Here is a 25386-nt window from a genome sequence, read left to right as displayed (position 1 = left end):
TCTTCCATCATTGCTACTACAGAAAAACTCGTCACTCTATGGCCAACCTGGTGATCAGTTTCTCTGAGCTTGGCCAGGCTGGCTTCCAGGTGATCATGACAGGCCTGTGTGGTTAGAATCTGCCAGTGTTTATATCTTGCTGGCACAGCCTTTAAGGAGCCAAGGTCACCTCCAAATCACAAAGAAGTACCAGAGGAAGACTTAAGTGGGAGATACTCAAAACAACAATGTTTATAGAGCTCTTTATGCTACCACTGTAGTTCATTCCTCCTGTCAAGAAGTCACCTGGGGGGCAGCTAGGTGGTACAGTGGATAAAGCACCAGCCTTGGATTCAGGAGGACCTGAGTTCAAATCCAGCTTCAGACACTTGACACTTGCTAGCTGTGTGACCCTGGGCAAGTCACTTAACCCCCATTGCCCCGAGAAAAAAAAAAAAGAAGTCACCTGTCCGAAATGTATCTCACATCTAAGAGCTGTGGTCTTAGAAAACACAATGGGTTAATGACCTACAAATGATGGGTAGTTCTTTGATTCTAAACTCTAGGTAGAGAGGGGAGTATCTGTATTTTGGACACATGTCTAGAATGAGAAAAGGACATTCATCAAGATACTATAGTTTGATAGATATGTCCCTTAGTAATATTTGTCTCCCTATGTGTTGATTCTGTGCTCAGTGGGCAACCTTCACAAGCTGGGTTGTGGTACCTAGTGGGTGGTACCCTATGAAAATGGAAAGTCTTTGTCCAGGTACATCTCCCATTATAAGAATAATAAAGGCTCTCATCTGTATTGTGTTTTGCAACACATAAAGATCCTTCTTCATTATCTCATTTGACTGTCACAATATACCTACAATAATACCTAAGCAGGTATTATTATCTCTATTTTATAGATCAGTGAACCAAAGCTTGGAGAGTTTAGGTAACTTGACACCAAGCTAGTAAGTTTCAGAGTTCAATGTTCTCTCCATCATCAATCTACTCCAAGTTTGGTTTATATAAATTATTTTTTGAAAGACCAATCACTTCTGGGTTATAACTGAGGTCTTAAAGTGAAAACCAGGCTCTGGACTCAAGGTAATACCAATGAAGTGCAATCTTACCTTATGAAGTCCAGGCTGAATGAAGCTAGCATTGGTCTGTGCCCATGGGGTAGGAACAGCTGGCAGGCAAACAGCTGCTTCATTTGGAAATAGCGACATTTGTGACAGATTCACAGAACCGTTGCCAGTGTTTCAAGGGATGGGCTTGTGCCAGTTTAAAGGGGAGGGGGAGGGCATTGGCATTTGATCTAATGGTGCTTTCCAGCCAAGGGGCCCCAGAGAGACTAACATTCTCTTCATTTGTGGTGACAAATTTGCTGGAAGCACATGACCAGGCAACATCTGCTTTGCAAAATGCCTCCACAGGAAACCAAAGCAAAGCATTCCAGGAGCCTTTGTGGCTGGCAGTCTTGTTCCCTTTTATAGGAAAGCTTCTCTAGGGTGAAACAGGGCTCTGTGGGAAGTGGAAAGTCGAGCTCGTTTTCATCAGGCCTGTGGCACCTTGTAAATTGTTTCCATGTCCGTTCCCCATTTGTACAGCTCTGCCTGTGTACGAAACCTTTGGCTTCAAGGTTGCAGTGATCGCCTCCATCATTAGCTGTGCCATCATCCTGCTGATGTCCGTCGCATTTTTAACCTGTTGTCTCCTCAAATGTGTGAAGAAGAAAGAACGGCGTCAAACCGAAAGGTACAGCTTGGTCTGTCATAGGAGTTAGAGCTGGACCAGACCTTAGATACCATCTCGTTTTATATATGAATATTTTATAGAAGAATCTCAGGCCCACTGAGGTGGATGTGATTGGGTAATAAGGAACAGGGCTGGAATTTTCAATTCTGACTCCAAATCTTGCCATTACACCATTCTTGATCCATCAAACCCTGGGGCTGCAGAGTTTGCAACAGTCCTGAGATTTGGGGGAAGGATTTTATTTCCCTCCCCTTTGGTTTTAATTTTATCTTTTTAGTCTTAAAAAGTCCTGTAGGAAGCTATTACCCAGTCTTTTGTTTTAGTTTTGTTTTTTTTTAAAGAAATAACCCAAGATATCTGTTGAAGTAGAAGAGAGCCAGTCCTAAAAGATACACAAATTTGCAAAGTATGAATAGGGATCTTAATGTTAGGAAGGAGGTCTGTTCTACAAATGTCAACTTGGCAGAACGGGAAGCACACCTGCTATAGATGGCCTATGATTTTTGAAAGAGTAAACTAGCCAGGTGTGGTGGTGCACACCTGTAATCCCATCTACCAGGGAGTCTGTGGCTACTGCTTCTCTTGAATTCCAGAGTTCTGAGCTTCAATGGGCTAAGCTGATAAGTTGTCCAAACTCAACACTAATATAGTGAACTCCTGAGAGCAGAAGGGCAACTAGGCTCCCTGAGGAGGGGTAAACCAACCCAGGTTGGAAATGGTTAAAGGTCCTGTGTCAATCAAAAGAAGACCAGGCCCGTATAGTGTAGCCCTTCTACTTCTAGCCTAAGTGAGATATGAAGAAAAGAAGGGGGGCAGCTAGCTGGCGCAGTGGATAGAGCACCGGCCCTGGAGTCAGAAGTACCTGAGTTCAAATTCGGCCTCAGACACTTAACACTTGCTAGCTGTGTGACCCTGGGCAAGTCACTTAACCCCAATTGCCTCACTGAAAAAAAAAACCAAAAAAACAAAAAACAAAAACAAGAAAAGAAGGAAGGAAGGGGGAGAGAGAGAAAGAAAGGAGAGAGGGAGGAAAGAAAGAAGGAAAGAGGGAGCGGGAAGGAAGGAAGAAGGGCCAGAAGTGGGGGAAAAGGAGAGGGATGGAGGAAGGAAAGGAAAGAAAGAAAGTAAGAAGGAAAGAAGCATGCCTTTTTCAAATGAATAAATTAAGGAAAAAGGAAACTGAATAACACTGTGTATTAAGAAGATAGAGTCCTATAAAGAAATCCAAGGACCAGAAAGATAAAAGCATGGTTGGGAGAGCATTTGGGTGAAGACTATCTATAGAGTCAGAAACAGAAGGCATCTCATCACAAGGTGAAGGAACCATTGACCTGATTCCCACCAACGGAGGAAAGACAGGTTTTTAAAGTAGAAATGATGGGCGACCTTGAGGGGAAGTGTCCACTCTGTCTTAGAATTTATAACACTGAAGGAATAAGTTGTATATAGCCTGACAATACACCCAAAATTTCAAGAGAGGTGGTTTTAAAAGGATTTAGAGCAAGGATGAATAGGACCTCATGGATTAAAATTCTACAGAAGACATCAGCCTCAGAGGGCATGGGAAGCTCTCAAGAATAAAATTCTGAATACTCTAAGCAAAAATTTTTTCTGAGGAGGGGAAAGAAGAGCAATATAAATGTGTATGTACAGGGAAGTTGTTTACCAATTTTGATTTTAAAATGAAATGTGAATATGGAAGCAAGAGCAACTAAATAGGGACAGATGCAAAAGTCTTACACATAGCCCTATAAGAATTGTGTTGGGGCAGCTAGGTGGCACAGTGGATAGAGCACCGGCCCTGGAGTCAGGAGTACCTGAATTTAAATCCAGCCTCAGACACTTAACACTTACTAGCTGTGTGACCCTGGGCAAGTCACTTAACCCTCATTGCCTCACTAAAAAAAAAAAAAAAAGAAAGAAAAGAATTGTGTCAGAGATGCTGGAGCCTAGAACATTGGTTCCCAGTTAGTGATTTGTGAACCCCTTGTGGGTTTTTGATGATGGTCTAAGAGGGTCTGCTCAGTGGTGTGCTGCTAAATGCTTAAGAACTGGGTCTTAAAAAATGTATGCATGACATACTTCAGTTTAATCTGCATTATTAGCATCGTCTCCATCTCTTTATTAAGTCTAGACGATCAATAAAACAATAACTCTTGATTTGTAGCGTTTGCCGGTTTCTGAGGTATAAATGCTTACCCTGAAAATGTGACCATCAGCTCTCCCCTGATCAAGCTGGCTCCAAGCATAACCCCAGGTTCTCACTAAAAATTCTTTTATGGTTTCTTAAGCAGTAAATAATTGAAAAGAACGCAAGTAGTGTGTTAAATTACCCCAGGGGTTGATAACACATTTTTTCTTTTTTCCAAAGGGGTTCGGGGACCAAAAATATTAGAAACCACTGGCCTACAATGAGCCGGGGCTAGCAGTGAATACTCAGAGCATCACGAAGAATTGTTTTTGAGCAGTGATTCTCAAACTCTTTGGTTTCAAGACCCCTTTATGCTCTTAACAAAATAGGTGATACTTCCCCCCCTCCCCATAGAGTTTTTGTTTATTTGGGTTCTATATTTCAAAATTCACCATATTCAAAATTAAAACATTTTAGTATTATTATGAAAATAGTTTTGATCTTGTAGACTCTCTAAAAGGGTCTCAGGTCCCTACCTCCCCCACCCCAGGCTGTGTAGACCACATTATAAGAATCATTGTTTTAGAGCAATATTGAGGATAATCATTAATAATAATAATAAAACAACTAGCATTTAGATAGTGCCAGATACTGTGCTAAGCACTTTACAAATGTTATTTCATGTGATCCTCACAACAGCTCAGATATAGATGCTATTATTATCCCCATTTTAGAATTAAGGAGCCTGAGGCAAACAGGTAAAGTGACTTGCCCAATTTCACACAGTCCTAAGTGTCTAAGGCTGGATCAGGACTGAGGTCCTTGTAAGTCCGGGCCCAGCATGCTATCCACTGTGTCACCCAGCAGAAAGAAAAAGAAAAAAGTGGATTGGATGGTGACGACAAAGAATTAAGGAAAGAAGGCTGAGCTGCTTACCTCTTAATTTCCTTCTCTTTTCACTTTCAATGAGAGTAAACTTTGTTAGCATCACCCAAAAAAAGGGAAGGGCAAATATCATCCTAGTTTTCCAAAAAATGAACCAGGGTGAAATTTGCAATCAAGAAATACTCATGGGCGGCTAGGTGGCGCAGTGGATAAAGCACCGGCCCTGGAGTCAGGAGGACCTGAGTTCAAATCCGGCCTCAGACACTTACTAGCTGTGTGACCCTGGGCAAGTCACTTAACCCCCATTGCCTCACTAAAAAAAAAAAAAAGAAAAGAAATACTCATTAGGTGCCCACTTGTGTGGGCAATGGGGATCCAAGTACAAAGAATGAAGTAACCTCTGTTCCCAGGGAACTTACATCCTAGGGGGGAGAAAAGGTTAATAAATATAAATCTACAGAGAGGTATTAAATAAAAGGTAGTTTTTGAGAGAGAGGGCCCTAGCAGTTGAGGATTCAGGAAAGGCTTCATACAGATGGTGCCTGAGCTACCTCAGAAAAGAAGAGAAAGGCTCTATGAAGCAGAGATCAGGAGAGAGTGCTTTCTGGTCATGTGGGATGGATGGATGGTCAGTACAAAGGCATGGAGGTGGGAGATGGCATATCTTGTGTAAGGAACAGAGAGAAGGCCAGAGTGGCTGGATTTGAGGGTGCTAGAGGGGGAGTGATTGGGCCAGGTTACGAAGAGGGGGTTTTTTTTGTTGTTGGTTTTTTGGTGGGTTTTTTTTTTGGTGAGGCAGTTGGGGTTAAGTGACTTGCCCAGGGTCACACAGCTAGTAAGTGTCAAGTGTCTGAGGCCAGATTTGAACTCAGGTCCTCCTGAATCCAAGGCTGGTGCTCTATCCACTACACCACCTAGCTGCCCCATGAAGAGTTTTTAAAGCTAAACAGAGGAGAGGTGACAGGAATCTATGGCAATTGAGTAGGGGAGTTACATAGTCAGATCTAAGCTTAAGGAAAATTCCTTTGAGTACAGTGTATGGGATGGACTGAAGAGAAGGCTTGAAGCAGGGAAACTGTTTTATAATGTAATTAAGAGGTAATGAGAGAGGGGGCAGCTAGGTGGTGCAGTGGATAAAGCACTGGCCTTGGATTCAGGAGGACCTGAGTTCAAATCCTACTTCAGACACTTGACACGTACTAGCTGTGTGACCCTGGGCAAGTCACTTAACCCTCATTGCCCTGCAAAAAATAATAATAATAATAATAATAATAAATTTTAAAAAAAAAGAGGTAATGAGAGCCTGAACTAAGGTGGTAATTGTGTGAGTAGAAAAAGCGGGTCAGATGTGTGGGGTAAAGTAGACTGAGGAGTCAAGGCTCATGCAGAAAGTTATAATTGGAATAACTGGAAGGATGTGGTGACTTTGCCAGAAATAGGGAGGGTTTAGGGGAAAGATTCAGGTTGGGACATACTGGGTTTAAAGTGTCTTCAGGACATCAAGCTTGCAATGTACAATGGTGCTAAGAGACTGAAGCTCAGGAGACAGACTGAGATTGGGTTTGTAGACCCATGAGTCATCTGCATAAAGATGATAATTAAACCCATGGGACCAGATGAGGTTATCAGAAGAGAAAATGTATAGAGAAAAGAGAAGAGATCCCAGGGTAGAACTTTGGGAAGTCCCCACAGTTAGGGGACATGAGGTAGGTGAAAAGGCAGCAAAGAAAACTGAGGAGTAGTCAGACAGGTAGGAGAACCAGAAAAGAATGTTTTCATGAAGACCTAGAGAATTCAGAGTATTCAGGAAGAGAGGGTGGTCAGGAGTTATAAATGTAGCAGATAAGTGGAAAAAGAGAAGGAAGGGTTGTTTTTTTTGTTTTGTTTTGTTTGTTTGGGGGTTTTGTTTTTGTTTTGTTTTGTTTTTGTTTTTTTGTGGGGCAACAAGGGTTCAGTGACTTGCCCAGGGTCGTCACACAGCTAGTAAGTGTCAAGTGTCTGAGGCTGGATTTGAACTCAGGTCCTCCTGAATCCAGGGCCGGTGCTTTAGGAAGTTTTTTGAAGATGGGAGATAAAGGCATTTTGAGGACAATGAGGAAGGAATCAGTTGATAGGGAGAGGTTGAAGATTTGAGAGAGGGACCATTATTAAGAAAACATACTATAGACCAGTAAACTTGACTTCTAGTTTTAGCAAAGTTTTAGAATGCAGTATTAAGAAGAGGATTTGTGAGTAATTAAGAAAGGGAAACAATTGTCACTAAAATCCAGCATGTTTTCATCAAGAACAAACTAATCTTATTTTCTTTTTTGACAGGCTGACTAGAGTGTTAAGATTAGGGAAATGCTGTAGACACAGTATAATTAGGTAACAGCAAAGCACTTAGGTAAGCCTTTCATGTTATCTTGGTAGACAAGATACTGGGAGATTATTGTACAACCAGGAGAGATACTGGGTTAGATTATAGTACAATTAGGTTTCTTTGGAACTTGCTGAATGACTAGACAAATATGTAATCATCGGTCAGTTGGTATCAGCTTGGAAGGAAGTCTCTAGGAGAATACTCTCAGGATTTCCCCTTGATCGTACAATGTCAACATTTTAATCATTTCTTTTTTTTGTATAAAGGTATAGATTAATTTAGTCAATGGAATGAAATAGAAAAGTGCTCATTAAGCATTTACTACATGCTAATCACTACTGTGCTGAGTGCTGAGGATACAAAAAGATAAGATGGTGTCTGCTTTCAAGAAGCTCATATATTAATTTGGAGAGATAAATGCATAAAGGAAGGTTCAGCCTCATGGCAGATGAAAAGACCCAGTGGTGTTTAGGGTCCATCAAGCAAAGCAGCAAGGCAAATGGGAAGGTCCCAGGCACTTTGGGGAACAATGGAATGGGAAATGTTCCCTGACTAGCAAGTGTTGGGAAAGGGGTCAGAGTGGTGTGAAGCTCTCTGGTTACATCTGAAAGAGGTGAGAATGGTTGTTAACCTGGTGGAATCTTCATGTGAGAAGGTCTCCAGTTCTCTCCCAAAGTGCTTGCTGGGGCAGAGTAGGGGAAGGTTAGTAAGTATTTATTAATCAATCAACGTTTATTAATTACTTCCTATGTTTGAGTCACAAAGATCTTATCAGTCCTGTCAAGTGCAATCTTGTCAAATGCAGTGACAGGAAACTTGGCGGGGGAAAGCTAACAACTTCCAGATATAAAAAAGATCTCAGTGGGCTACATTAATGAGCCAAATAAAGTAAGATTAAATTTAATAGGGACAAATATCAAGTTCTACATTTGGATTCAAATAGTCATTCTCACGAGGCTAAAAAGTACATGAGATGTGGCTAGATAATAGTTTCTATGAAAAAGATCTGAGGTTTTTAGCACACTGGAAGCTCAGTGTGAGCAATGGTATAACACTGTGGCAGTCAAAAGAAGGTAATGCCTTTCTAGGAAAAGAGGGCAAAGTGTCCAGAGGGAAGGAAGCTAATGGTTCTTATATATGTTCCACTTTAGTCAGTCTTCATGTGGGGCACTAAATTCAGTTCTAGCATCCTGTTTCAGGGACTCAGACAAGTTTCCATGTGTTACCACAAGGGGGCAGCTAGGATGGTAAGAGGATTGGAAAATGAGGATTGATGGAAGGGATGAGGGTGTTTTTTTCTGGAGAAGGGGAGACTCATGGAGGATTTAATAATGGCTGTCTTCATGTATTTTAAAGGGTGTCATGTAGAAAAGGAGTCAGATTTGTTCTTCCTGGCCTCAGAGCACAATATTAAGAGTAATGAGTGTTGATTGCTGGTGGATACTAGGAATTGGAGCTGCCTCAGGCAGGTTCCTCTTCATGGGAGGATTTCAAGGAGAGAATGGATGACCATTTAAATCTTGATTTCTTTCATAGTAGAAATTATCAATCAGGTGCAGGCTAGAGTAGATGGCCCCCCAAGGCACTTCCATATTTTAGATTCTGATTCCAATGTACCTGAATACTTTGAGTAGTCTTTCCAGTTGACAATGCAGAGAACCAGCCCTTACACTCTCTTTAGCTCTGGGCCCCCAAGTAATTTCATGCCCATATTTTTTAGGTGACTGACCAGGATGTATACCATATTCATGCATTACAGTCCAATTAATTAGCCTCCTGACCCATAGCAGAGCTGAGGGCATCCATGAATTGACCAACTACTACAACCTGGGGTGGACCTCTTTTGGTTTGGGGAATCACCACAAAAGGGAACCACAGCAGCTACTGAGCTCCATTAAAATCCTATTGAGCTGCTCTTTACGTGGTAGCAAGGAATTGGAAGTTGAGGGAGTGCCCATCAATTGGGGAATGGCTGGACAAGTTGTGGTATATGAATACAATGGAATACTATTGTGCTGTAAGAAATGATGAGCAGGAAGAGTTCAGAGAAACCTGGAGGGTCTTACGTGAGCTGATGATGAGTGAGATGAGCAGAACCAGAAGAACATTGTACACAGTATCATTAATACTGAGTGTTGACCTACTGTGATGGACTATATTCTTCTCACCAATGCAATGGTACAGAAGAGTTCCAAGGGACTCATGATAGAAGAGGATCTCCGAATCCAAGAAAAAAAAAAAAGAAAGGACTGTGGAGTATAGATGCTGATTGAACCATATTATTTCTTTTGTTTTGGGTGCTGTTGGTTTTTTTTTTTTTCTATTTTGAGGTTTTCATCACTGCTCTGATTTTTTCTCTTGTAACAGGATTAATGCAGAAATAGGATTAATGTTATTATATATATATGTGTGTGTATATATTTATATCTATATCTATATGTATAGAGATATATAGATATAACCTATATCAGATTACCTGATGTCTAGGGGAGGGGGGAGGGAGGGGAGGGAGGGAGAAAAATCTGAAATTGTAAAGCTTGTATAAACAAAAGTTGAGAACTATCTTTACATGTAATGGAAAAAATAAAATACCTTATACATTAAAAAAAAAATCCTATTGAGGGGGGCAGCTAGGTGGCACAGTGGATAGAGCACTGGCCCTGGAGTCAGGAGTACATGAGTTCAAATCCAGCCTCAGACACTTAACACTTACTAGCTGTGTGACCCTGGGCAAGTCACTTGGCCCCAATTGTCTCACTAAAAAAAACCCAAACACACACACACAAAAACAAAAAGAGACTTAACCATTGTCCTACAGCTTACAAGTGCCAGAGGAAGCATTCGAACTCAGAATGGTCTCCCAATGACCTAGGGAGACCAATGGTCTCCCTAGACCTATTAGTCCTCACTGACTCTGCCCATGCCTCAGATTCAGCCACAGTGGTTCTCTTTCTGCTTCATCCCTGTTTCCTTCAGAAAGCTAAATTGGCAGCAACAGAAAGCCTTCCTGGGGTGAGTAAACAGGTTGAGGAGATGGAGGATTTACAGAAATCTGCAGGGGCAGATTGTTCCTACACAAGCAATTTCACAAAATGTTTTTCAAATGAAAGCTTTGACTGAAGGGTTGCTGTTTAGCAATGGTTTGTCTTCATAAAAGATTCCTGCAAAAAAAAAAAAAAAGGTTTTTTTTCCCTCTTGAACTGAAAGTAACTGAGCCTGTTTCCTTTTCTGTAAGATAAAGATACCACCTAACCTGCCTTTCTCAGAGGGTTATAATGAGGATCAAATGAAAGAAGTGAGGGGGCAGCTAGGTGGCGCAGTGGATAAAGCACCAGCCCTGGATTCAGGAGGACCTGAGTTCAAAGCTGGCCTCAGACACTTGACACTTACTAGCTGTGTGACCCTGGGCAAGTCACTTAACCCTCATTGCCCTGCAAAACAAAACAAAACAAAAAACACATGAAAGAAGTGAGGCATCATATAAATGCATTATCATCATCATCATTCTCTGTTTATTCACAGCTAGTTACTAATTGTAAGTAATTATTTATAGCTAATAAGTGGTGGAAGTCAGATTCAAATCCAGGTCTTCTGAATTCAAGGGCAAGGCCTCTTTTCCCTATACATAGGCAGAAACAAGTCATGAGGGTCTCCTGTGGGTTCTACAGAGTGTATTCAGCTACACAGCTTTTAAAAACTATCATTTGCCCTTCCAGAGATATGCAGTTGTGGTACCAACTCAGGAGTGAAGAACTGGAAGACATGCAGGCTGTTCACTTCGACTACAAAGGTCGAAACAACAGTAACAACAACAGGGGCAGGAATAAATCAGCAAGTGTTGAAGAGGATACCGAGGCATACGACAACCCAAGTTTTTCAAGGTGAGACCCTCTAGTGGCCACTCAGCTACAGAATGAGTGAATGGTATGTTCACAGACCCTTGGAGAACCAGGAACATGGATGGGGAAAAACATTACATCTTTATCTTCACTAGGTTTTAGTTTCCTTTGTATTTCTATGTATTCTGTTTTATATACTTCAAAACTTTCTTGGGGCAGCTAGGTGGTGCAGTGGATAGAGCACCTGTCCTGGATTCAGGAGGACCTGAGTTCAAATCCGTGCTCAGACACATAACACTTACTAACTGTGTGACCCTGGGCAAGTCACTTAACCCCAATTGCCTCACAAAAAACAAAAAACAAAAACAAACAAAAAAACATTCTGCAAAGGCATCCTTGTCTAGCAGCAAGATCACAGGGTTAGGAGTCAAGAGACCTGGGTTGGATCTACCCTAGCTTGAGCTCTTAACTCACTTAGTGATATGGGCTTGTCATGACCCTTCTCTGGGCTTCAGTATCATCCTTTGTAAAATGATGAAGTTGAACTAGGGCAATTCCAACTCTGACATTCTGTGTTCCAAGGTCCCGCCCTGCTCTGATATTCTGTGTTCTAAGGACCCTCCCTGCTCTGACATTCTGTGTTCCAAGGTTCCTTCCTGCTCTGACATTGTATGTTCTAAAGTCATGTCCTACTTTGACATTCTGTGTGTTCTAAGGCAGAAGTATCAAACTTGCTAACACAATAGAACATAGATAATGTTAATATGTGGTTTTCTAAGTCAATATGCAGTTTTCAAGGATCCTTATATATAGTTTAGTGGCCTCTGTTGATAACACCATTTTAAGGGTCCTCCCAGTTCTTATGTTCTTTGTTCTTAAGGTCCTCCCAGCTCCAATATTTGTTATTCTAGGACTCTACTTTAAAAGCTTTAAAACTTAAATAAAGGCCAAGAGATGTTATGACTCAGAAGACCCTGATTCTAGTAGGAGGTCTCATTTTCAAGTTGAGTAGAAGACTTGAAGTACTCTGGCATCTAGATACATGTGCACTTAGTTCTGATTTGTCTGTTCCATTAGCAATTGTCCCCTCACCAAAAAGAAGACCTGGTAATTCTATCTTTCTCCTTGACATTTGACAATGCTTTATAGAAGTCCAAAGTAATTCACCTGTCAGCCAGCACTTACTGTTAATTTGCTGTGGACCTTTAATGGCCTAAGCCCCGCAGGGGGTATTGATCAGAGTTGTATAACATGCTGATCAGAACACCTTTTGTGCTGTTTAATGCATTTGGACACAGTGTGGTTTGACCAAAATCTGCAGGTTGCATTTTAGCTTTTAAGATTTCAGAAAATTGATAAAGCTAATGATACATGATTACCCTCTAAACCAGTTTTACAGAAAGATTAGAATCCATTTAGAACAGTTGCAGGTCTTGCGATGTTGACATTAGCCAAAAAAAAAAAGAAAAAAAAAGTGTATATTTTGGGGGATTTCTTTTCTTCTGGTCCAAAAATACCGTGACAAACCATAGTTTTTGAAGAAAATGAATAGCATAACCAGTGGTTGGTATCGGCTCCTCATAGCGGAGAGGGTTCGAGTTTCTGTAACACAGGTAGAGTTGGGTACATTGAAATATTTTTAGGGTTCAGTTGAATGAATAGTCTCCCACACCACTTTTTGCATTGCTTGTCCTTCCTAAACCAATCTCTGTCTCCAAGGTGTGGCGGTCTAGTTTTCTCAAAACATTGGTGTTTCTGCTAGATAAGCACTCAAGCTGTTCTAAGGTGCTATCAGATCCCAGCAAGTCAACAGTGCATTAAACTTGAATAAGAGACAGATTACTTAAGGGCCTCTTCATGTGGAATAATAATTCCTAGCTTTAGCAGTCATTTGGCCAGTAGACAGCATCACCACCAAAAATGATAAGTGACTGGAGCTGGGGGGCGGTATAGAACCTTATAAATCAGCCACTTTTTTTCTTAATTAAGGCCAATTACAATAATTCAAATGAGTATCTTAGGCAGTCTGGAATGGGGGTGCGGTGGGCCAAATGTCATAACAGGGTAGCCTGAGGTGATGGGGATGGTGTCCCTCCAGGCATCTGGCCTATGCCCTGGAGGCTCTTTTCCCTACTCCCCTCCCCCGAGGGTTCAAAGACCTCATACTGCTCAGAGCAGAGTATTATAGAACTCCATGGAAATCCTAATTCAAAGCTTTTCCTTAATTCTTCCCCCTCCCTTGCATCCACTCATATCAAAGCTTTCCTGTCCTGCATCTCATAATTTAAGCTGAACTCTTATTGGGCAATAAACACTTCGTGTATCACCCTCCCAGGTAGCATTTGAATCATAGATTCCTAAACTTGAGAAATAAAAGGGATTTGAAATATCTATTCCAACCTCTCTCATTTTATAGATGAAGAAACCAAGGCAAAGTGACTCACCTCAGGCCACAAGCTAATCAGGGATTTTTCCATTTCAGGAGGGTAAGGGGGCGCAAGAAAATTCATATGTTCACACCATCGTCCGAGATGGACAGTGTAATGTAAAGTCTTCTAAAGGTTTCTAGAGTTTAAGTTGCCAGGAAACTTTAGTTCAGGCCTGAGGATGAGATATTTGAGGGGATGAGGGGGGAAAAATAAAGTTTTCTCTGTTCCTAAGTAGCCACCCCCTTTGGAGGATGCTTCTAACACTATCAGGAGTGGGGCTGAAGTTGCTGCTTTGGGAGAAGGAGCTATCCTCTATCCGATGTTGGCTTCCTATTCAGTAGAAGCAGAGAGGATGGAGAAGGCTTGGGGAACAATTCCAGGAAACCACATTGGGATTTTTGTTTACCTCCGTTTAAGTGCTCCAAGTTTCATGATGCCTGGCAGTTGGCCAAGGCAATTATGGAAGAAGGGTCCCACCTGCACTCTTTGTCCATGTTAATTTTCTTTGGTCTTGAAAGGGCTGTCAAAATGGGGTAGCCCATTTGCTGGCTGATTTAGAGCCAATGGGTCATCCACTCCTTCGTTTAGTGACATTACCAAATTAAAATCATAGGATCTCTCCCAAATAGGAACAGTTCACATTGGTAGCATTACTTTTTTTTATCACAAAGCAGTTTCATGTATTTCATCTAATTTAACACTTCTAACAGCTCTATGAGGTACTAATGTCAGTATGCCCTTTTACACATGAAGAAAATAAAACTCAGAAAAACAAGAAGATAGGGGGACAGCTAGGTGTCACAGTGGATAAACACCAGCCCTGGATTCAGGAGGACCTGAGTTCAAATCCAACCTCAGACACTTCATACTTATTGCTGTGTGACCCTGGACAGGTCACTTAACCCCCATTGCCCCGAAAAAACACACCCAAAAACCAAGATATTCTACAGTCACATAAATTCTAGCGTTAGACTTGGAGTAAGAGGTCTCTCACTCCAGGTCCATGACTGAAGGGCTGTGGACTTGGGTCACCAAGACCTAAGTTCAAATCCTTGTTTAGATACTTAAGCTGTGTGTGACTCTGTGCCTCACCTATAAAATTAGGGGATTAGGGCAGCTAGGTGGCACAGTAGATAAAACACCAGCTCTGGATTCAGGAGGACCTGAGTTCAAATCCAGCTTCAAACACTTGACACTTACTAGCTGTGTGACCCTGGGCAAGTCACTCAACCCTCATTGCCCTGCACCCCCCCAAAAAAAGAAAGGTTATTTATTCCTAAAGGTCTGTGAGTTTCCTATAAAACTCAATAAAGCAGGAGAGAAAATTAGGGGATTAGTCTCATAGTCTCTCAAGTCCCTTTTAGTTCTAAATCTGTGATCCCACAATCCTGTATGACACACAAGAGAATCTTAACTCTATGGAAGCATACACAGCATGACAAATACTATTTTTCTCTCTCTCCAGAAACCAGGAAGAACATGCAGAATGGAGGAGGAACCATGTGAACAGGCAACATCAAAATGAAAATGACTTGCGGTCCATGGAGCACGTAGGCCATATGCCACACGGAAGACGCCTCCTTCCACGAGTCAGCCTTGGTGTACCAACAGTGAGCACGATCCACCTGTTTGAGGCTAATGTAGAAGATGTGAGAATTCCTAAGAAGCCTACGTCTTACCTCCCTGGTTAGCCGAAAAAGACAGAACCTGTTTGTGGACCAGACACTGCTAAGAGATCTCGCTCTATGTGCCTTAAAAACTCCATTGACAGTCAGGCATTTGTTGGGAAAATTAATCTATATCTGAAGATTGTATTCAAACATGCTTCTAGGGTTAACCTGAATAATATAATCATTGTTGATAATGAACAGTGATGCTAGCTTTTAGCTGGCTAATCAATCAAAATCATAGCTGTCACCAAAAAATCCCATTGTGATCTTGCACAAAATTGGAAACAATAGCAACATGTCAATTTTACTGCTTTGAATGTCACCAAGGAGCATAACATCTTTCAGCTGCTGAATTCCTTTAACCTGAATTTCTTTTGTAAACTTGCAAATGGGAAGACATTTTTAAAAGATATTTTTGCACAGTAGAATAAGAAAATTACAATAAAATACTTCTTTATAAAGATGATGTATATGTGCATATGCAGATACATATATATATATATATGTATATATATATATATTTTTTTTTTTTTTGCACAGTACTAACTTTTATATCTTTGGTTATGCCAGCTCATTGAGAAATGGGGGGTTGACACAGCCAGCTGACATCTTAGAGTTCTGTGATATAGCTTCATTTTCTTTCCATATAATTTTTTTTTTTTTTGCAGGGCAATGGGGGTTAAGTGACTTGCCCAGGGTCACACAGCTAGTAAGTGTCAAGTGTCTGAGACTGGATTTGAACTCAGGTACTCCTGAATCCAGGACCAGTGCTTTATCCACTGCGCCACCTAGCCGCCCCCCCATATAATTTTTTGATCCTTATGCTCAAAGGGACCATGTAAGTAACCACTCTGGCTTTTTGCCCAAGCCAGTCAATCTTCCCCAGTTGTGAGAATCAGCCAATCATTAAAACTCCTATCTGTGCCCTGAATTTCAGTGCTGATCAATCCTTAGGCTATACCTATACACCAGAATTGTCTATAATTTGCTCCTCTATTTTCATCCTGAACCTTTTTTTCCCCCCACACAGGTCTCATTTTTATGAACGTATTAGTCATGATAGGACCAACATTCTCCATTTCCCCCAAATCAAGATCGTCTTCTCTAACAGGCAAAAGACCCTGTTCTCGGAACCTGATTAGTCCGTCTCCCTAGAAGGAGCTCCCTGGTCACAAGGGGATAGATAAGATACATTGGTGTAGAGTCAAGGCCCCTTTGACTTGGTGGATGCCATATCCTTCCCTGCTGACCAGAGCCATTTCCATATGAAGAGAAATGGGTCTATGTTATAGAAGCTAAGTACCACAGTTCCCTTGGTGAATATTTTTTTCTATATTAAGACAAAGTGGGCAGCTAGGTGGCATAGTGGAATAGACCACCAGCCCTGGATTCAGGAGGACCTGAGTTCAAATCCGGCCTCAGACACTTGACACTTACTTATGTGTGTGACCCTGGGCAAGTCACCTAACTTTTATTGCCCTGCAAAAAACAAAAAAAGAAAGAAAATGGCAGAACTGAGATTTGAACCCAAGCAATCCTGGGTGGCACAGTGGATAAAGCTATGTGACCCTGGGCAAGTCATTTAACCCTCATTGCCCCATCCCCCCATATATATATACATATATATATGTGTGTGTATGTATGTATGTATGTATGTATAAATGTGGCCAACTTTCTATTTTTCTATTACAAAGCCTTTAAGTATGTGATAAGATTTAGTATTGCATGTATTTATAGGCAAATAATGCCTATAAAATATGAAGTCATTTCTTATTGACACCCAATTCCCTATAGCATTACTTTTTTTTTGGTGAGGCAATTGGGGTTATGACTTGTCTAGGGTCACACAGCTAGCAAGTGTTAAGTGCCTGAAGCTGGATTTGAACTCAGGTCCTCCTGACTCCAGGGCTGGTGCTCTATCCACTGTGCTACCTCGCTGCCCTAGCATTACTTTTATACATCCAAAATATTTTTGTGCTCAGCTGGAGGAGTGGGAAGAGAAGAAATTTATCCAGTAGGAAAGTAGGCCACAATGGAACTAAACACTGACGCTGGGACTAGAAGACCCAGGTTCAAATCCTGCCTTTGGTGCTTACTTATATGGATGTTGGTCCTAATTAACATGTTCATAAAAATGATACCTACATGGAAAAATCACTTATTCTGGAGGTGAGTGGAAGGGTACAGTATGGTTGGGGCATTGGACTTGAAATCACAAATACCTCAGTTCAAATCCTGCCTCAGATAGGTACTAGATGTGTGACCTTGGGCAAGTCACTTAACCTCCTAGGATTCAGTTTCTTCATTGGCAAAATGAGGGAATTGCATTCAGTGACTTCTAAGGTCACTTCCAACTCTAAATCTTTAATCCTATGATCTCTATATAACAACTGAGGTCCCTTCTAACTCCCAATCTGATATGTCTGAGGCTTTTCTGGAGATGGTTTCAGGTTCCTCCATCCTCACTACCATCTACAACCTAGAAGAACCCATCACAGGGGAAGCTTTCAAGTTCCCTGGGACTACTAGTAGACAGGCTCACCAGACACAGGTGTTAAGAGCCAGGATGGCATCTTGAAGCACACAAGAGAACAGCTTCTTCCCCTCAATGAAGGGGGACCAGTCCAGAGGCTTGAAGACTGTGATAGGATAGCCCAGGAGGCTTCAGGGAGGTGCTGGGAGAGTGGAAAGAAGAATTCCCCCCACATCTCCTCCTTTGGGCAGAGAAGTAGATTAGATCTACTTGAGGTCTCTGGAGAGACCTCAAATTCTTTATTTCCCTTTCTTGGGATAGAATGTTGGGCCTGGAATCAGGAAGACTTGAGTTCAGATTCTTCCTTAGACACACTAACTCTGTGACCCTGACCAGTTTACTTAACCTCTGTATGCCTCAGTTTCCTTAACTGTAAAATGGGGATAATCAATAGTAGCATCTACCTTCCAGTTTTGTTGTGAGGATCAAATGAGGTAATATCTATAAATCTCTTAGCATATTGCCTAGCACATGTTGCTGTTGTTCAGTCATTTCTGACTCTTCGTGACCCCATAGGGGGTTTTCTTGGCAAAGGTACTGGAGTGGTTTGCCATTTCCTTCTCCAATGTTTTAAGACAAACAGAATTTGGGGCAGCTAGGTGGTGCAGTGGATAGAGCACCGGCCCTGGAGTCAGGAGTACCTGAGTTCAAATCCGACCTCAGACAATTGACACTTACTAGCTGTGTGACCCTGGGCAAGTTACTTAACCCCAATTGCCTCACCAAAAAAAAAAAAAGGAAGAAAAAAAATAAAGACAAGCAGAAGTTAAGTGACTTGCCCAGGGTTACACAGCTAGTGAGTATCAGGCTGGATTTGAACTCAGGTCTTCCTAACTCCAGGCCCAGTGTTCTGTCCTTTGTAGCAGCTATCATTCAACCTTTATCTGAATGTTTTAATATAAAGGAAAGTCTGAAGCACCTCATTTTGTTTTATCCTCATTGCCTGTATTTTGGCAGGCTAAGAAATCAATCCTCTTAGAAGAGTCGAGGCAGGAGACAGGAGGTGAATAAGAAATCATTTGGCCTGTTTATTTCTCCAGCTCTTGCTAAGAGGCTCTGAGGGAAGGGACAGAGGTCATTTTGGAGCACCGTAGGAAAGAGGAGGCCAATTTCGTTTCCTACAGAACTTTTATTGGTGTTTTTTTATATTTAACATTAGTCATTTTCACTCTATCCCTCACCACTGAACCTTCCTCTGTAACAAAGAAAAGTCACCACATCTGAAAGCAGGTGCCAACATTCCATAGCTGGTGTCTGTCCCCCAGCTTTCTGATGGGAGAAGTTGTGTTCTCTGGGAACAAGATTGCTTTCCGATGAGCTGTATTTTAGTATTTGCCATTTCATTATTGCAAGGTCATAAGTAGGGTGAGGGTAATCCTGGCTTTACCCATGGACGCGGGTGTGGGGGATGCTAGATTGCTGAGTGGATAGAGTGCTGGGCCTGAAAGCAGGAATACCTCAGTTCAAATCTGGCCACAGGTAATTAATAGTTTTGTGACCCTAGCCAAGTCACTTAACCCTGTTGGCCTCAGTTCCCTCATCTGTAAAATGAGCTAGAGAAGGAAATGGCAAACCACTCCATTATCTATGCCAAGAAAGCCCAAATGGGGTCATGAAGAGGCAGACATGACTGAAAACTGAACAACAGCAACAAGAACAATGGGTGTGGGGTTGCATTTCCTTCCTGTGTTTGGCAGAGGGGAACCGTAAGGGTCTCCACCCTTCTTCAGCCCACTGTTATACCCACAGCTTGCTCTCTACCTAGCCCTGCCTGCTGTTTCCCTTCTCCCACCAATTTGGGAAGATCCCCAGAACCTGGGGCAAGGAAGGCCTCTGAACTCCAGGGAATGAGCTACTACTCCCTCTCACACCCAACCTATATGGACTTTCTTCCCAAGATCAGACCAGCATCATAAGCAAACTTTTCAAATCAATGTCAGGCACTTGACCCTACAACAATATTCTTACTAGCTGGGAGTATTAGGTGATCCATCTTTCTGTAAACATGTACTTAGGCAGGGAAGAAAAAACATAAAGCAGTACTCTCGCATTAATCTTATTTATTTATTTTGGTGAGGCAATTGGGGTTCAGTGACTTTTCCAGAGTCACACAGCTAGTAAGTGTTAAGTGTCTGAGGACAGATTTGAACTCAGGTCCTCCTGACTCCAGAGCCGGTGCCCCTCTAGCATTAATCTTAATGTATAAGGTATTTTATTTTTTCCGATACATGTAAAGATAGTTCTCAACTTTTGTTTATACAAGCTTTACAATTTCAGATTTTTCTCCCTCCCTCCCCTCCCTCCCCCCTCCCCTAGACAGCAGGTAATCTGATATAGGTTATGTCTATATATCTCTATACATATACATATAGATATAGATATATACACACACATATATATACACATAATAACATTAATCCTATTTCTGCATTAATCCTGTTACAAGAGAAAAAATCAGAGCAGTGATGCAAAACCTCAAAATAGAAAAAAAAAACAGCACCCAAAACAAAAGAAATAATATTGTTCAATCAGCATCTATACTCCACAGTTCTTTCTTTCTTTTTTTTTTCTTGGATTTGGAGATCCTCTTCTATCATGAGTTCCCTGGAACTCTTCTGTACCATTGCATTGGTGAGAAGAATATAGTCCATCACAGTAGGTCAACACTCAATGTTGATGATACTGTGTACAATGTTCTTCTGGTTCTGCTCATCTCACTGATCATCAGCCCACGCAAGACCCTCCAGGTTTCTCTGAACTCCTCCTGCTCATCGTTTCTTACAGCACAATAGTATTCCATTGTATTCATATACCACAACTTGTCCAGCCATTCCCCAATTGATGGGCACCCCCTCAACTTCCAATTCCTTGCTACCACGTAAAGAGCAGCTATAAATATTTTTGTACATGTGGGTCCCTTTCCCCCTTCCATGACTTCTTTGGGCAAAAGACCTAAAAGTGGAATTGCTGGGTCAAAGGGTATACACAGCTTTATCGCCCTTTGGGCATAATTCCAAATCTCTAGCATTAATCTTATTCAGGGGGACAGCTAGATGGTGCAGTGGATAAAGCACCAGCCCTTGATTCAGGAGGACCTGAGTTCAAATCCGGCCTCAGACACTTGACATACTAGCTGTGTGACCCTGGGCAAGTCACTTAACCCCCATTGCCCAGCCAAAAAAAACCAAACAAACCAACCAAACAAACAAACAAAAAATCTTATTCAAGGCGTGTAGGGCTACACTTGTAGAGTTGTCTTGGATATGCCTGGTACAAGTATCACCAAGAAAATCAAGATGTGGAGATAGATGCCTTCTGCATCTGTCAGAAATCTTTTAGCATCCTCTTCCCAATCCCCTTCCTTCAGAGTTTTGCCCTGACGTTGAGACCAGTGGAGAGTTGGACCAATTGACAAGATCACCTCCCTTCACATCACATTTTGGGGAAGAAGAGAAGGCATAGGAGGTGGAGAAGATAGTGTAGCAGTCAAGCAGCAGATGCAAGGACTCTGAATCCAAAGTGGGGAGGACAAATCCTAGGTGAAAGGTGTTAGGACAGTTCTACGTTGCTGAAACCCATTTCAACCACAGACCAAGCTGGTGATTCATCACTTCCTTTTTTTTTTCTCTCTCTCTTTGAGGTAGCTAAATGGCACAGTGGAGAGATAGAGCTCTGGGCTTGGAGTCAGGAAGTCCTGAGTTCAAATGTTACCTCAGACACATATTAGCCTTACGAGTTTAGACAAATCACTTAGCCTCCATCTCAGTTACCTCAACTATATAATAGGGATACTATTATTATTATCTTTTTTTTTGTTTTTAGTGAGCTAGTAAGTGTTAAGTGTCTGAGGCTGGATTTGAACTCAGGTCCTCCTGAATCCAGGGCCGGTGCTCTATCCACTGTGCCACCTAGCTGCCCTCATATAGGGATACTATTAGCACCTCTCTCATCACAGGGCTGTTTATGAGGATCGAATAAGATAATATTTGTAAAAGCACTTTGCACAGAAGCCTGGCATATTAGTAAATATTTAATAAATGCTTGTTCACTTGTTTCCTTCTCTCTCCTCCAAAGAGGTTGGATGTGTGTTTCTGAATCTATCTTCTCCCTCCTGGCTTTATCTTTGATTTTTCATATACTTTGTGTATTTAAAAGTCACTTTGATTCTTAGGCCCAGGAGAGGAGACTGAACTTCAGTACTGGGCTAGAGCCTGATTTCTGGCTAAGAGCTTGGTGTTAACAGGGTTGATTAATCTTTTACAACTTCCCAAGGCAGAGAAAATACATTTTCCAGGATTTCTCTGGGTATATGAATGAGTCACAGAGGAGGGGCAGTTAACTGGTCAGCATCCAACATCATTGGTCTGGTTGGAAAGAAAAATCACTCATCCAGAGAGGGAGGGACAAAGGAGAGTGTGGCTAGAGAGAAAGCCACGACTCAAGGGAAGGTGTGGCCATGGCCCAAGGGAAGGGTGGCCACGCCCACAGAAGCCACGTGGTAGAGGGAGCAAGAGTGAGCTGCATCCTTGCCTGCTTGCTCACCACCTCAGCAGTGACCCTGTCCTTTTCGTGCTTCCCTGACTTTTTACTCCTGGTAGGTAGCGGGAGTGAAACAGCCAGACCTTCCAACAGGGCACTTGTCTTTCAGCTTCCCAGACTACTTTTTGATTGTGAGCAGGTCCAGTGTGGTCCAAACCTCTGCTGGTGGTGCTTACTAGCAGAAACACATTTCAGGAAACATTCCCATAGATAAATGTGAAAGAGACAGAGACAGGAAAAGAGAATGTTTAGAAACCTGTATATATGTTTACACATTGGTGTGTGTGAAGACTTAAATGCATACATGCATGTATATCTCCACAGATACATGCATACGTATACAGTATATCTACATACAATGTATTGTGTTTGTGTGTATAGAGAAAAGCAGTTATCACACAAAGCAAAGCCTTTCAAATCAGTCTAAAAACTATTCATTGTGTTAACCATTCATTGTGAGTCAGCTGACATGGAACTTTTCCTAGAGATTAGTCTACAAAGGTTACATTCATAACTTATCAGTTAAAGGTGAACAGGTCTGGGGAAGACTGGCCATTAGGGTGTGAAAGCTTGTACAAATACAAATTCTTCATTGGCCCAGCCAAGCTGGGCAAGACTTCTTATTCTCTTGTCTTATAAGGGGAGAAAAGTCATTACTTAGAGCCATCTATGAACCCCCAGTCCAGGCCTTCCCCCACTGGCTCAAAGAGAAAAATTCCCAGAATAGTTTCAAAGGGGGTATAGTTATCCTTTGTCTAGAAGGAGCAGGGCCTCCAAAGCCTCCCCCTGCTTCTTCTGGTAGCACCCCATTCTTGGCAAGTCGTACCAACAATCTGCCCTGCCGACTAACTTTTGTATGGGACAGCTTGCAGGAGTGCTCATAGCAACCAGAGATGCCATAACAACCAGTGGGGGAGGGGGCTAGTCACTGGAGCCTGGAATACCGGGAAGGTGGTTGAGCTTGTTCGCCAGAAAGGGAGAAGAGGGGTCCAGGAACTCGGGACAGGCACCAGGGGACCCTTCCTTTGAGCTGTCTGTATCTCAGGCATCCAAGGATCTGCCTGCCAAAGAAACCTTTCCGATTGTACCAGTACATCCTGTGAATTCGGCTCTTGAATGACTTTCCTTCGTCAATTTCTTCCTCCTCAACAACTGAATTTGTTCACCCAAGGAGCCAGAATTCTTAATTACTGCTCTATTGTCATGGTCATTGTGTCCGTCCTTCTACTGTTTCTGCTTGCTTTGCTCCCCAGCCGTTCATATATCTGCCCATTGTTTCTCTGAATTACTCCGATCCCTCCTCCTCCTGCACCACAATATTCAATTACATTCTCACGCTACACTTTGTTCAGCCATCGCCCAATCAAGGGATATCCCTCTTGGTATAGTGGAAAGAATGCTGGTTCAGGTGTCTGAAGATTTCAGTTCAGACCCTGCTTCTGATGCCTGTTGACTGTGTTGCTTGGGCAAACTACTTTAACTTTCCTGGGCCTCAGTTTCTTCATCTGAAAATGACTGGGTTGGTCTGAATGGCCTCTGAGACTCTAGATCTAAAATATCATGGATATACATAGGGGGAGAGATGGTGCTATTAAAAAAGTACTGCCATGGGGGCAGCTAGGTGGCACAGTGGTTAAAGCACCGGCCCTGGAGTCAGGAGGACCTGAGTTCAAAAACGGCCTCAGACACTTGACATTAGCTGTGTGAGCCTGGGCAAGTCACTTAACCTCAGCTGCCTCATTAAAAAAAAAAAGTACTACTATGCATATTTTGGGTCTTTTTCCCAAAAATTTAATCAATCAATGAGATTTATTAAGTTCCTAATATCTACCAGCCATTATGCTAAGGCACTGGAGATACACACACAGAGCAAAACCAGCTCCTGCCCTGAAGGAGCTTATGATCAAATAGGGGAGACAACATGTACATAAATAAGGTACATACAGGTTACAGAGTAGATGAAAAGTAAGCTTGGATGAGCAGCGCTAGCATGTGGGGGACCAGAAAAGGCCTCTGGCAAATGATGATATTTGAGCCGAGTTTTAAAGGAAGTCAGGGAGAGAAAAAAGAGCATGTCAGACATGGTACAAGGGACAACCAGTTCTAAGGGATCTCATGTCAGAGGAATAATAAGGAGGCCAGGACAGCGAGACCACAGAGCATATGGAGGAGAATGATCTGTCAGAAGGGGCCAGGTTGTACAGGGCAGATCCTTTAGCCCTTCAGTGAATCGTCACCCAAACAAGTAGAGAGCTACTGCCTCTGCAGACTTGACCACCCAATACAATCTAAAGTCCTAATTGGGGCTGGTTATGATGGAGTAAAGGAATGACATCATCTTACCCACAATCTGTGTATTGTAGCCCCGATCTTCTTGAGGCACCTCAGCATTCTCCTGACCTTAACTTCCCTATTACAGTGGAACTAAGTATATTTGTTCATTCAGCTCTCATTTATCAAGTGACCCCTGTCTGAGTCCATAGCACTGAAGTCATCTCCAGCTGCTCCTGCTCCTATCCCACCCTCCCCCAGCCTGGCTCCATGCTGCTTTTTTGTCTCTTTCACTTGGGCTTAATGAGCAGCCTTCTGTTCCATTCTTGGCCCTTCTCCTGGGAAACTATATGTCAGGTATTTACCTTCCCGTTTTTAGCTCCCAGCCCAGAGCCTTGAACACAGGTGGTGCTTAATAAATGTTTGTTGGATTGGATGGAATAGAATCTGGGTGAAAGGTAAGGAGCTCAATGAATTGTCCAGTTGTGTTCAAATATCCAGGTATTTATCATCAGGCAAGGGGAAAAAACCAAAATAACCAAAGGGCTGATTGATTGGGATTCTCCTCTTTTCATTGGTTACTTATATAATATGGTCACTTTCTTAAACTTCATTTTCTTTTGTTCTATTATTTGGTATTTGGTGTATTTACTTTTGGGGGGGGAATGAATGAACTGATTCATTATTTTGTGAATTGTGATGTGTAAAAAGTTTATGAGACATAGTGTCTGGGTAATTAATCATTTTACTAAATCATACTAGCATATAATTAATAAAAGGGGTCAGCGACACTCTCAAATGCCAAAGAACCCTCATGGAACCCACTCAATGTTTATATGCCCTTGGAACAGTGAGTGTTCCTGAGGGTGACAATTGACTCTGATTTGTCAGCAATTAATGGGAAGAATTAATATTATTGTGAGAGATGGACTTATTCTAATGAGGGGCTGGGAATGTGACTTTGATTATGTCATTTACTTCCAAATCACCCTCAGC

At 42.1% G+C, this 25386-nt stretch overlaps 1 protein-coding gene across 1 annotated transcript in view; it reads left to right on the top strand.

Annotated features, from left to right (window-relative positions):
- SUSD3 (sushi domain containing 3) overlaps nt 1-15464 on the top strand; it is an 82611-nt gene extending 67147 nt beyond the window's left edge. Inside the window, exons 3-5 of the mRNA XM_043976141.1 lie at nt 1584-1731; nt 10826-10990; nt 14843-15464. Of these exons, the coding sequence (XP_043832076.1) occupies nt 1584-1731; nt 10826-10990; nt 14843-15068 (539 nt within the window). The 3' untranslated portion in view covers nt 15069-15464. The remainder of the gene's footprint in view (nt 1-1583; nt 1732-10825; nt 10991-14842) is intronic.
- Nucleotides 15465-25386: the final 9922 nt, after the last annotated feature.

Source organism: Dromiciops gliroides, chromosome 1 (genome assembly GCF_019393635.1).
Source record: "Dromiciops gliroides isolate mDroGli1 chromosome 1, mDroGli1.pri, whole genome shotgun sequence".
Taxonomy (NCBI): domain Eukaryota; kingdom Metazoa; phylum Chordata; class Mammalia; order Microbiotheria; family Microbiotheriidae; genus Dromiciops; species Dromiciops gliroides.
The sequence above is the reverse complement of the archived record's forward strand: the minus strand, read 5'-3'. Positions and strand labels throughout refer to the sequence as shown.